The following is a 12089-nucleotide window of genomic DNA, read 5'->3' as shown; positions in this document are numbered from 1 at the left end:
ATCTAAATCATTGGCATCTGTGCTCCTGAGCTCAAGGTGTTAATTTGTTCTCCCTGACATTAAGTCTTTACTCCTCTGCTGCTCCTTTCCTGGGGAGGCCTCTTCAGAGATAATTCTGCACCCCCACCTCCCCGAAGGCTACTATCTTTTTTTAATCATACATCCTAAAAAGTCTAAGATTAAAATCTTCCTTGTGTCAAAAGTTTTAAATGTCTGGCTTAGTTTACATTATATAATATAGAATTAGGTCATTTCCATTTTTTCTATCCCTTTACATTTTGAAATAGAAAATGATTTCTTAATCATGAACTATATTTTCAATGTTGCAAAGCCTTCTCTAAAAAAGAAATGATTCATCCAAGCCAGCAGCAGAAATGGCAGCAAATTGCTCATCTCAGTGAAGAGGGTGTACGCAGGTCTGGTTGCACCGGCTTCAGTGGTGAAATGCTGCACTTGACCACTGCCATGGCTTTGCCCTTTGATTCCATTTTCACCTGCTGCACAGCCTGCTACAGCTAGAGGCCAAATAAGTGTGTGTATGCTTTCATTTTCACCTTAATATTAATGATAGCAGTTGTGATCATGTCAATTTATAGCTTGTAGTTAGGCAGTTCTCTGATCTGGTTTGATTTTTTTAACTGTGATATGGAGGCAGAGGAGCAGTGCTTCAAATTTAATCTTATATACGTTTTCTAGCATTTTTATGCAATAAGATTTTAAACAGGAATTTGCAAGATTTTGGCTGAAACTTTTAGATCAATGTGAATGCAGCGTCTTAAGATTAGTATTTCTGTTGCCCATGGTGGAAGAATTGACTTTACCTTTGCTTGTGGTGTATGTATTAGAAAACAGTAGATAAGCAAAGAAATGCTGAGCTAGTGTAAACTCAACCCAGTACATGTGCTGGGCACAGACCCTCCTTGTTTGAGTCCAGAAGCAAAATAACCATATTTGTTGTAGATCCAGTATTGCTTCTGGTCCTGGGCAGGCTCACGCTCAGCCAGTTCAAGCATTTCTGTTCCTACTGGTGCGGCCATGTGCTTCAGCCACAAGGCGTTGGTTTGCAACAGAAATCTTAGTTGCTAAAACTAAGAGATTAACAGTTACCGTGACTGCTGAGATTCATCGTTTAATTATGGATTGTTCCATGCTAGTTTGTCAAGTTGTTTTCTGAAAGGCATCAAATGTGGTAGCTGTGAAAGCATAACATCAGCTAGCTGTTATTTATCTGAGCAAGTAATGTCAAGTCATTGGGAGAGGAAGACGGCTTGGTCTAGGACATGAAGTGAATAAACAACCTGCAAACTAAGTATGACATACTAATACAGACTTGCTGACTGACTTAGTGCTGGTTCTTGTTATTCTCTAATACTTGTATGAGAACAGAGCTTAAAAAGCTAAAATCTGCCTTACTGTGCATACACAAAAGTATGTTATACCCCCTACCATAAAGAATATGGTTTATTTTTTCCTAGTTTCTGATGTTTGCAAGGATGAATTATTCCTTTAGATATTTAAAGAGGGATAAAAACAGTAATGGCACAGAAAGAAGCTAAGTTTTTTAATATTCAAAGCTTTGTGTCCTCTAACTCAAGACATCTTAAAAAAAAAAAAAGCTTTATTCAGGATTAGGACTTCTCTAGTTTTATAAATAGCTGTGATGCAATATCAGCTTAGGTTTGCAACTTTTAGACAGGATAAAGTATAACATTTCAGATAAATCTGGAGAAATCAGATAAAACTGGCCCAAAAGCAAAGATTAGCTACATAATGGTAACTCTACAGTACAGTTAAACTCCAGTGTAGAATTGCTGTTTCTCACAACTGCCACACAAATGGAAATTTATTGAGCTTTATACACAAATACTGATTTCTAGAAAATATACCAAATTTGATAAGATCTCTTTCTAGGTTTCCTACTTCAGTTTTTCTGTACATGTTATTTAAGCAGCCATCCTGGTACTGCAGCACCAAATATGTAAAATTCTGTTACCCAGATCAGTGACCCAAAATGTCAGCTTTCCTTAGCTCCAGCATCCACCCAAATGTTACCTTCCATTAGGCAAGGCAGGAACACAGTGATTTTACCCAAATAATCTTAAGTGTCTGACACTGCTGTAATTCCGTGAATAACATGGGCGAATAAAGAGGAGCTCCAAACCTATTATATTCTCAAACCACTTTCTGACATCCAGCAACACCAAACATCCTCTTTTAAAGTTCCTGGGGCACTCTACAGCAAGAATGAAAAATAAATCTAGCCTAAAAGACTGTGTTGGTCTCTGTTCTCAAGGCAAATGAAGGAAAGAGATTGATAGCTACACCAGTCCCCAGTTCATCACTGCAGCACACTTTAACGTGACTAACAACAGTTGACTCTGGAAATAATTATCATTATTTCCACACTGCTTACTGTATATTGTAAGTTTGTATTTGTAAAACAGTATCATTGATCCCTAAGTAGTCTTAAATACAGTGAAATACAGAATAGAATATATTCAGTTGTAGGGTTGTATATGAGGATTTCTTATGAGCTAGAATAATTAGTTTTTCCTCACACCCTCCCTGAGATACAAGTTAATAAAAATGCAGCCATTGACTTAGTTGCACCACAAGAAGATGATTGAATGACTGACCACTGCAAATTTGTGGATAATTCTCCATATTCCCTAGCCTCATTGTCTGCACAAGGGCTCTTAATATTCAACTGTATTTTTGGATATCCAGTGTACCAGTCCAGGTAAATAATTGATTGTCCCTTTACCCTCTTCTGCTATGCCCTGTATGTGGGGGCTTTTGAAAAAACATGGGAAGAAATAAGAATGAAAGATGACCTTTAGACAGAGGACATATTCATTCATATCATACAGATATTTCTTCTGTCATCTTTTCAAGCATTAATTATTTTCTTTGGGAGAGAAAAAAATAAATCTAAGGCGCTTACCTTAAATTTGATAGTACTGGTTTGAATTTCCTGACTTGTCATTACAGATAGGTGTGATCTGGGGAGCGGAAGTTGCTCTGGTACAGCTTTAGTCAGGAGGTACAGACCAGGAAACTAAAGTTAATAAATATCCCACTGATCCCAAAGTATGGTTTTTCTGGGCATGAGAGTATATGGGGGAAGGACTGCTGACAATGTGCAACTAACTTAAAAGAGCAATTGGTCTCGATATGTTCCAACAATCATGCAAGATTTGATATGTCTGTGATTTTAAAAATTAGCTGAAGGTAAATTGTGCCATGACAAGATAGGATTTTGAGGTTGTATTGCTTTGCATAAAGTTCTGAGAGCCTGACTGAACTGTGTACAAGGGCAAGAAGAGGTAGTTGCCTTTTAAAATACTGACTGGTCTGATAGTGTCCTGTGACTTTGCGTTTGAGCCTATCTGCCAAAAGAAGGAATTAGTCAAAAAACATGAAGAACCTGATCCTAAAAAGAAAAACAACATCTAGCCTCACAAAACTAAATTCCATCCAATGTAGCACAGGTAAAATACTTCACCAGGTGAGTCAGGACGAGGTAGTGAAAGGGCAGCTGGAGTGACTAAGGGGATGGAGAATTAAGATGAAAGACTTTGGAGGCCAGATGAGCTCTGCTCTATTACCTTCTTAAGCTTCAGCTTCCGATGTTCCTTCAAATTATAGGAACAAACGAGTAGGTTTGAAGGCTTAGTGCAACTGTAGGCCTATAATACTAGTTTAATCTATTTTTTTTGAAAAGGAAGGAGAGTAGGGTAGAGAAAAGAAACTGTGCAAGGTGTTTAACAACAAAGAGTGCAGGGAACTCTGAGCTCTTTGAGGGTCAATTAGCCAGAAAATATGCTAAAGACTACATGCTCTATTGGATTATTGGCCAAAGAATTACCCCAAAGCAATCAAAGTGGCCCTGTTGCCAGAATAGAGAGAGGCAATTACAGATTTTTGAGGACATGCTACAGAAGCTTTAATTAAAGGTATTATTTCTACATCACTGAACATTGGAAATTAAGTTCTTAGTTGCAGCCACGAGAAGTAGCTTTTGTCTTTTGCTTGCGTGTAGTATGTCAGCAAAAGACACGGCTGGCTTTGGCATCTCTTCTTTAGGAAAATGTATTGTATTTCACTCCATCCCTTCTCAGAACTACCAGTTATAACGTTGACATATTAAGAGGTGGATTTCCATTGCTAGACCACCTGGCTTCCTCTGGCATTGTATAGGTCTTTATCAGCAAGGACAATACGATCTCCGACTAGATTTCAAGGCGAAGTTTATGAAGTACTATTGGTGTGCAGAGCAGAAAAGATTAACTGTATCGAGAATGATAAATCTGTTATCCTTAAAGTGTATGGCATAGAAAACTACAATTTTTAAATGAATTTTGGCTCTCGATGTACTTGATGGTACAACCAACCAGACCTACCAGAGCAGCCTTTCAGTGTAATTGCAGCAGCAGCAAATGCAGCCCCTTCCCAGCACACCTATGATAATGATGCCTCCAGGTGTGCTTTGGTGACTGCTTGACTAGTGAAAGCTTTCTTCGGGAAGCCCATGCTCTTCACAACCATACCGTTCTTGATATTACATACACAGGTAGGACAAGCTCTATTGTCAACTTTTAATTCCTGCTCAAAAGCTGCAGGTCACAACTGCTAACTTGTCTGGGAAAGCACTCTTTGGACTCTTCTTTGGCATCAAGACTATTGAAGCTTAGGAGCACTGGACTTCAGCTTATGGTGTGATTTATTCAAACAAGATAACAGTGCGTGTATTTTTTGCCAATTCCCCATATGTGCAAGTAGCATAAGCAGATGTCTTTTATACCGCCTTGACTCTCTAAAAGTTTTATACTTTACTTCAAGGGTTGACGTGATAGTCCAGCCCATAACACAAGCTTTGCTAGAAATCTAAAACACCATTGCTATTTACTTGATAACACAAGAAACACACAAATCACAAAAAAATAAATCCTTACCTTTGTTTCCTGGTTATTTTGATGAATCCTCTGTCTTGCTGTGTGGGTTGCTTAGGTCATCCTGCAGCTCACAGCTTGTCCTCAGCACAGTGAGGTTCCTCTAGTCCAGGTCTCCTTTTCTAGTCATGATTGGTCCCTCAGGCAAAGCACTCCCCCCAGCTGCAAAATGCTTGTTTCTCTTTTCCCCCCTTTCTGCTCATATTTTTCATGTTTCTTCTGAGTTTTTTCTTTTTTTATGTGCTTCCCTTTCAATATCTGAATTTTTTGATCCAAAATTTACATTTGTTCCAAATTCTGCTGCCCTGGCAGAGATACGTGGACCAACACCACCCAGTCTCAGTCATGAGCCAACCTCCTTCCCCTACCACATGCATGGTCAAAGGAAGAGTCACTGAAATGAGGAAGACCTTAGATTCCCCATCTGTGGGATGCAGTCTGGAGGCCCTTTTGGCAGTCAGGAATAGACTTTGAAGCATTCTGTAGTGCAGCCAATTATCATAATAATAGTTTCATTATTAACTAGAGTTCATAAACTCTCTGTAAACCTATTCGTCAGCTCATGTTTCTTTGGTGCAAGAGCCAAGTGTTATCTGGACAGATGGGGACCCTAAAGCTTTTAACAGGTTCTTTCATTTTTATTTGCTTCTCATCTGATCACTTCTAGTCATAGAATAATACCCTGCAAGTACCATGTCCACAGAACACCAGGCACACTCATGACTGCACTATGGAATAACCAACATTTCAGGGTTAGCTTAACTAGAAATGGAGAGGTGATTTGAAGGCCCTGCTTCCTGCACTTTGGGAAGCTAAATGTTCACCCTTGATATTAATTGTATATTTACCTCTTCACTGCAAGGAAGCACAAAGTAAAACAACATCATAGTCCAGCATCAGTTGCTGCATATGAGATGGAAAATACGACTGAATGTCTAACCCATAACCTGGAGCAGCATGTGGAGAGCACACTGAATGTATGTTTTCATGGTAAAGGCTTCAGCCAAATAAACAGCTTGTCCCACTCTCCTCCCCTCTCCAAGTGGAGAGCCACCACCTCCCTTTTGGCAGTGGTGATTCACTGATTCATTTCACTTGTGTTATGAAGCTGTGCTGTAAGCTCATGGTAAGAAGGGATAAATTTCATCGTTGTTAACATTCTAGCTAACATAACTCTTCGCTTTGTGCCGTAATCATTAAGCTATTTCATAGTTTCCAGTATAATGTCATGAACTGCCATCAGTTTTCAAAATTTATCACAAATACATATTATTGAGTTAAATGCAAGGGAAATTCTACTGAAGTGAACCTTCTAGGGAACATCAGTAGTGGTGGATGTGAGGGTCAGGTAAGGCTTCAAGTCCTCCCACCGCCTGTCCACCTTCTGCTTGACTTCTGACTGGGAGACCGACAACTGGTGATGCCCGGATAGCAGAGCATTTCTTGTGCCTGAAAACATGAAATTGTTTCACACAATGGGAAGCAGCACGGATCTTGGAAACTGCTTTTGATAGATTGATTCAGTGAAGTATTATTTTAGACCCCATCCAGATGTCTACAAGTTTAAAACCAGTTAAGTCTTATGATATAATTGGGTCTAGATGTGCAAGCAGATAAAGTAACTTTCCCAAGGCTACGCACAAGGCAGCTCAGAAGAAAAGACAAGTCCAGACTCAGCTTTTTAACTGACCACATTGTCAAAGCTCTTTTTTGCTATAATTTTATAGTGGGTACCATGCCAACATTATTAACTTCTGCTTGGTTCTTGCTCTTGTGCCACTTTAATCTTACAGTCAAGTTTCTAAAAGAACGTCACTGTGTGCTGCTCACATCCTTGGTACAATACCAGCTTTATTCACAAATAGGAAAGCCTTTACCACAAACTACAAGGGTACTTTATTTTTAGGTTATGTTTTCACCCACAGTCTGCAGAGTGATCTGTATGTGTGGCATTTGTTTCTTTTCTAAATTTGTGTTGTCAAGTTTTCTTTTAATGCTTGTTGTGAATCATGCCGCTTGGCAGTGGCAAGTGTCTGTTTGGCCAGAGTCACGTGCCAGTAACATCCAGGAGCTAGGTAATTTCACTTTTGTACGTCCAGTGTAAGTAGTTGGGTGAGCGCTCGTAGCTAAGGCTGGAACAGGATGATTTAAAAGATACTGGTTCTGAATACTTTTTAAAACAGCCTTTAGGTGATGTTACTGTGATTGTTTACTACTGCCATCAGATTTCACAAGGCAGCCAAAATTGAAGTACATGGTTAAGTAATTTGCAAGTTGGACAATAAAAAGATCTAATTGCTGCTGTTATTGTTGTGGCTGCAAGTTATGAGCACAAACCTCATAGGAGACACTTCTTAAATGAACTATTTCCACTGGGGAACTGACAAAGAATATATCTCTGGGCTTGACCGCTAGTGATCAGTGTCATGAAAATGTTTCTGAGGTTTGAGGTTAATTTGGCCCTTTGTTGCCTTTTTTAAATAGCTCCTTGTAAAAGCAACAAAATGTCCTGGGCTGATCCTGAACGTTAAATAGCATTTGGAGCAACCAGAGAGTAAGTTGCCATTAGGAAATTCTTGTGATCCTTTTGCAGGATGCAGAGGATGCTGAAGGGCTGAGTGCCATGTCGGTAGCAGACAGGGAGCAGGACTGGAAGCAGGTCCTCAGCTGTTATCTTCATACCAGCCCAAAAGCAAGTAGAGCAGGGATGTTTCTCATCCGCACTGATGCAACCTCACACGTGCCCATAAGTGGCTCTTCTTGTAGAAGATGCTTTGTTGGATTTTGGCCTATTGAGATAAAGATGCAGAGGAAGGGGTGAGGGCAGGGAAGCTGACTGCTCCTCAATGCTGTCCCTGCAGACTTGTTTAACTTCTGAGTGGAAATCTAGTGAAGAGCCCTTCCCTCTCTGCAGGGGCAGTAGCATTAAACACATGTCAGAGGCAGCTTTCTGCAGGAGGATCTGTAGGATTCAGGGGCCTTGTTTCATCCTCTCCCCTTTCCTCCTTTGAGTTCACAGCATCATCTGCAGCACCGCTCACTGGAGGTCCTGCGCACTGTGCCTTGCTTCCACATCCTTGTTATGAAACAGCTGGCTTCTGAAGGAGCAGCTTGCTGGTTTGGTTTGGTTTTGTCTTTTGAAAGGCATAGCAAGTCAAAATGCCACTCACCTCAGGACAGAGACAAAAAAAATGCAAGCATAGCTGCTATAGACAAGCTTGAACGTATTGCTGGTGTAGCCAGCACACCCAGATAAGTTCCCCGGTAGGAAAGGGTTTCTGTGAAAAAGTCTGCACAGCTCCTCCAAGTTCTTCATGGCCACTCCAACTACTTTTTTTTCTTTTTTTTTTTTCTTAAACTCCCAAATAACATTTAAAACTTGGGGCTTGGTTTGAGGTAAGAGGAGGATGATCTTTGACTTCCTTTGAGCTGTTCATTGTTCCACAGTTTTACAGTGTATATGAAACTGCTTAAAAGCTCTTCTCCAGATTAGAATATCGGTTGTTTCTCATTGTGACATGTAACCAAGTGCGACATGCCTCCTTATCCCTTAGAATACAACAAGCTTTATTTCCTTGAACAGACTAAGGAGGGAAACATTCAGGTGTTAAATAGCCTAAAGCCTGCAAAAGTTCTTCATTTCAGTAGCCCTTTGACTCGTCCTATTTGTGCTAATTTCTATTACAGGAGTGAGGTAATCAAAACAACTGGAGTGTGAAAAATGCCCACGCTTTGGGCCTCACATTTTGTTTTTAACTCAAAGTGTTTTCTCGTTCTCTATCAATCATGACAACTGTTAATGCAGGAAAGTGAGAGCCTGTTCTTAGCATCTCAGCACAGAGAACAGTTTAATACTGAGAGCTTTGTTCTCCATGTTAAATGCCTATTGACTTCTTTGGCCTGGAGAAATATTGATTTTTCTCTCGCTTTCTTTACAGGCTCTGCTTTCTTTCCTGGTCGCTGTGCTGAGATCTTTGCCAAAGGTCAAAGCATTGGGAAACTTGGAGTCCTACACCCTGATGTTATCACCAAGTTTGAACTTACCATGCCATGCTCTGCCCTAGAAATCAATATTGAGCCCTTCATATGAAGATGGGAGTTTTCTCCTCCTCCAGCCATCCACTGTCACATGCAGCATCCTCTGCTTTTTTGCCTTCCTCTCTGGGAAACATCCACTTACGCTTTTATGTTCCAATAAACTAGAAAAAACAGAACCTGGCTCCCTGGGTAAATATGTTCCTTATAGTGCAATTGGGCTAGCTTCTGCAGGGTAAGAATGTGGCATCTCAGACTAGACCGTGCCCTCAGTATTTTTAAAGGGTGGGGGAGGGAAGTTGGGTAAAAGCCCAGCATTTTACAAGAGAAATGTAATGGCAGAGCACATGATTAGTTTTCAAAATCAGAAATGTTCCACAGACACAGCTTCATACTGTAACTGATTATGGCTGCATAACAGGAATCTCATTCTTTTCTTATTGCATGAAATAAGATAATTGATTAGAGCAAATGTTGAGTGAATGTGAGCAGAACTAAGGAGCTGAGCTTTTATTCTGTACGGTTGTCATGTGCTCTTCAATGGCTGGGGGAGGAAAATAAACTTGTTTCATGAAAACCAGAGCTATTTTGTAAGCAAGATGTGTGTAATATCTGCTTCTCTACTCCAGACATAACTGTTGATCCTTTATCATTCTAAATTCAGAAAGAGGAGGGGGTGGAATTAAGTATTTTCATGGTTGATGTAAGCCTAGTGGTTTTTGAAGCTCCAAACCAAATTGGGGAAATGCATTTAAGAGCATATGCCAGTGGTCTTTTGCATGAGGAGCTGAAAAATATCAAAGACTTTGTCTGACTGAGGCTGGCATATTTGCCTGCAGAAGTTAGCGTGGTCCCACTGCACTCACACAGCCCCACCAGTGGATTTCTGGACCCCAGCTGCGCAGCAGGAACGATGCAGCTTTCGGACAGTTTTACTTTTATTGCGGTTTTACCCTGGACAATATATGAGCACCTCTCGTGGGTCAAGCTGTTCCTTCTAGGTGGCTCTCTGGCAGCAGTTATGCTACAGCCTGGTGCATTGTGCCTCTGCTTTCTGGGAAACTGAGAAGCTCCATCCAGCACGGCGATGCCTGATAGATTCTTTCTGGTGTAATGTCACTGAGTGGGTGGCCAGCTCAGTACGCTGAAGCAGGCTCTTTTCTGGCTCGCTAATGAAGCTAGATATCCCTCATTTGCAATATTATAACCATTGCTAATGTTGCAAGCTAACAATAGCAAGTATTTTGAATTAGGCCAGTATGCTGTGGTTCATTTTTGTTGTGAGCGCCAGATAGCCCCTGATCCTAGGAGGGACTGTCCAAGAGTGGACATCTGGGTGATGCTGGAGAAGGGCATTAAAATTACTATATCTCATTGAGAAGAGAGATGTGCAATGGTGAGGGTGAGGTAAGCTCACCGTTTTATGAGCTGCATGTCTGTGCAGACCCCTGTCACTGGACCTACGATGGCTTTGCAGTGGTAGCCCTGTCGGTAATCTTAACAGGTGGGAGGGCAACAGGCAAGGCTTTTTGGTCCAAGTGTTAATCCAGTTTGAAAAACGCACTACAGTTACCCATCTGGAAAGCCTACAGTTCCCCTCAGATGGAAGTGTAGATTTTAATTATCTCTGCATGACAGACGTGAAATGAGAATATAGCTATTGCCATACGTTGCACAACTGACTCCAATGCCCACGGAGAGTGAGAAAACTGCAGCTCACATTTTAAAGTCTCCCAAGGGATTAGCCAGCTTGTCGTTTGCAGGATATATCTCTCCGTGATGCTTACACAACTGTAACCAAGCAAGCTCACAGTGTGGGAAGCAATCTGTAACGCAGATGGTAAGTATTAAACCCCCCTGTTTATTAGTGTGTCATGCATGGGGATTAGGACGACAATAAGGCAGATTTGCATTTCAGCAGAGTACAGGCATATTTGCGTGCAGTAAATATATTTCTCTACACAAGATTTTCTGACTCTTTGGGTGTCCCAATTCTCCTGTGAATTTACTGTCTTTTGAGTGTAAAGACCAGATTAGGCTGGGACTAAGGGCTTGAGCTGCAGTGCTAAGTGTTGTGAGGCTTTTAGGGATCACATCTCCTTTTTCATACCATTTGCCCCTGTGTTGGTAGCTAAGTGCTCCACAAGCGGGACATTAGCTCTGTCCCAGGGAAGTAGCATCGCTTGCTAACAGCAGAGGAAGAGAATCGAGAGAAAGGTCAAAAAGCCTCTTCCAAGCCACCAGCCCCTCACAGCTAGATGTGGTGCCAGCAGCCTTGCAGAGGCTCTGAAATTCAAGCTTTGCTGTCGTGCTGTGCTCAGGATTAGCTGTGAATCCTGATGAGTGGAACACTTCAGACAAGTCTGGTGTATTTATTGCAGAGCATTGTCTTTCATAGCCTAAAACCAATTATCTGATATTTACAGCTTGCTTATAGCTGTAAGCAATAATCAAGGTATCCAACACACAGCCCCGTGCTAGAGAGAGCCACTGTGAGCATTACAGTTTTGCTTTTACCTTTTGCTGTAGCTATGGTCTCTGGCATGGGAAAATTGTCTGCTGATGGTGGTGACTTTTGAGCAATTTTTGAACATCTTTTGAACTTTGTGTTGTTTTTTTTTTTTTAAGGAAAAGTTGGAAGTTGGATTTTTTACTAGTGGTCCCCAGTTATGAATTACTTTTGGCCTGCTCCTGCTCGCTGTGGGTACTGGGTCATCACTTGGGCTCTGAACACGAGCATAAAAGGCTGGAGAGCCAGTGACAGAGAGGTCAAAACCCATTTTAATGTTCTGTTTGAGTGACTGCTGGGTTCCATTCAGCTGGAGATGCATACTGACTTCTGGGTTTGTCCTTGCTGTGTTTCGGGGCTGCAAAGGTGCTTCTCCAAACAGCAGAACCCCTGCAGCAGCCTGGCTCCAGCTCCCAGCCACAGGTCTCTGCGCCTGCAGGTCACTGTTGCTGTTGCGCGAGAATATTTCTGTAAAGGTAACACTTAGGACTGTTTCCATCTCCAGGCTGGTAGCGTGCTTGCTGCAATTTAAATCATTCTCAGTTTGGCAGGGGAATATGGAATAGGCCAAGCAAAAGCAAGGGCTGCTGCCA

General features: G+C 41.3%; 1 protein-coding gene across 1 annotated transcript in view; it reads left to right on the top strand.

Moving 5' to 3' along the window:
* Nucleotides 1–9154, top strand: part of FARSB (phenylalanyl-tRNA synthetase, beta subunit) — a gene marked incomplete at its 5' end in the record, with an annotated part of 38576 nt that extends 29422 nt beyond the window's left edge. The window contains one exon of the mRNA XM_009706971.1: nt 8891–9154. Within this exon, the coding sequence (XP_009705273.1) occupies nt 8891–9042 (152 nt within the window). The remainder of the gene's footprint in view (nt 1–8890) is intronic.
* Between the last annotated feature and the right edge of the window lie 2935 nt (nt 9155–12089).

Source organism: Cariama cristata, unplaced genomic scaffold, assembly GCF_000690535.1.
Source record: "Cariama cristata isolate BGI_N322 unplaced genomic scaffold, ASM69053v1 scaffold7199, whole genome shotgun sequence".
In the NCBI taxonomy this organism is placed as follows: domain Eukaryota; kingdom Metazoa; phylum Chordata; class Aves; order Cariamiformes; family Cariamidae; genus Cariama; species Cariama cristata.
The sequence above is the reverse complement of the archived record's forward strand: the minus strand, read 5'-3'. Positions and strand labels throughout refer to the sequence as shown.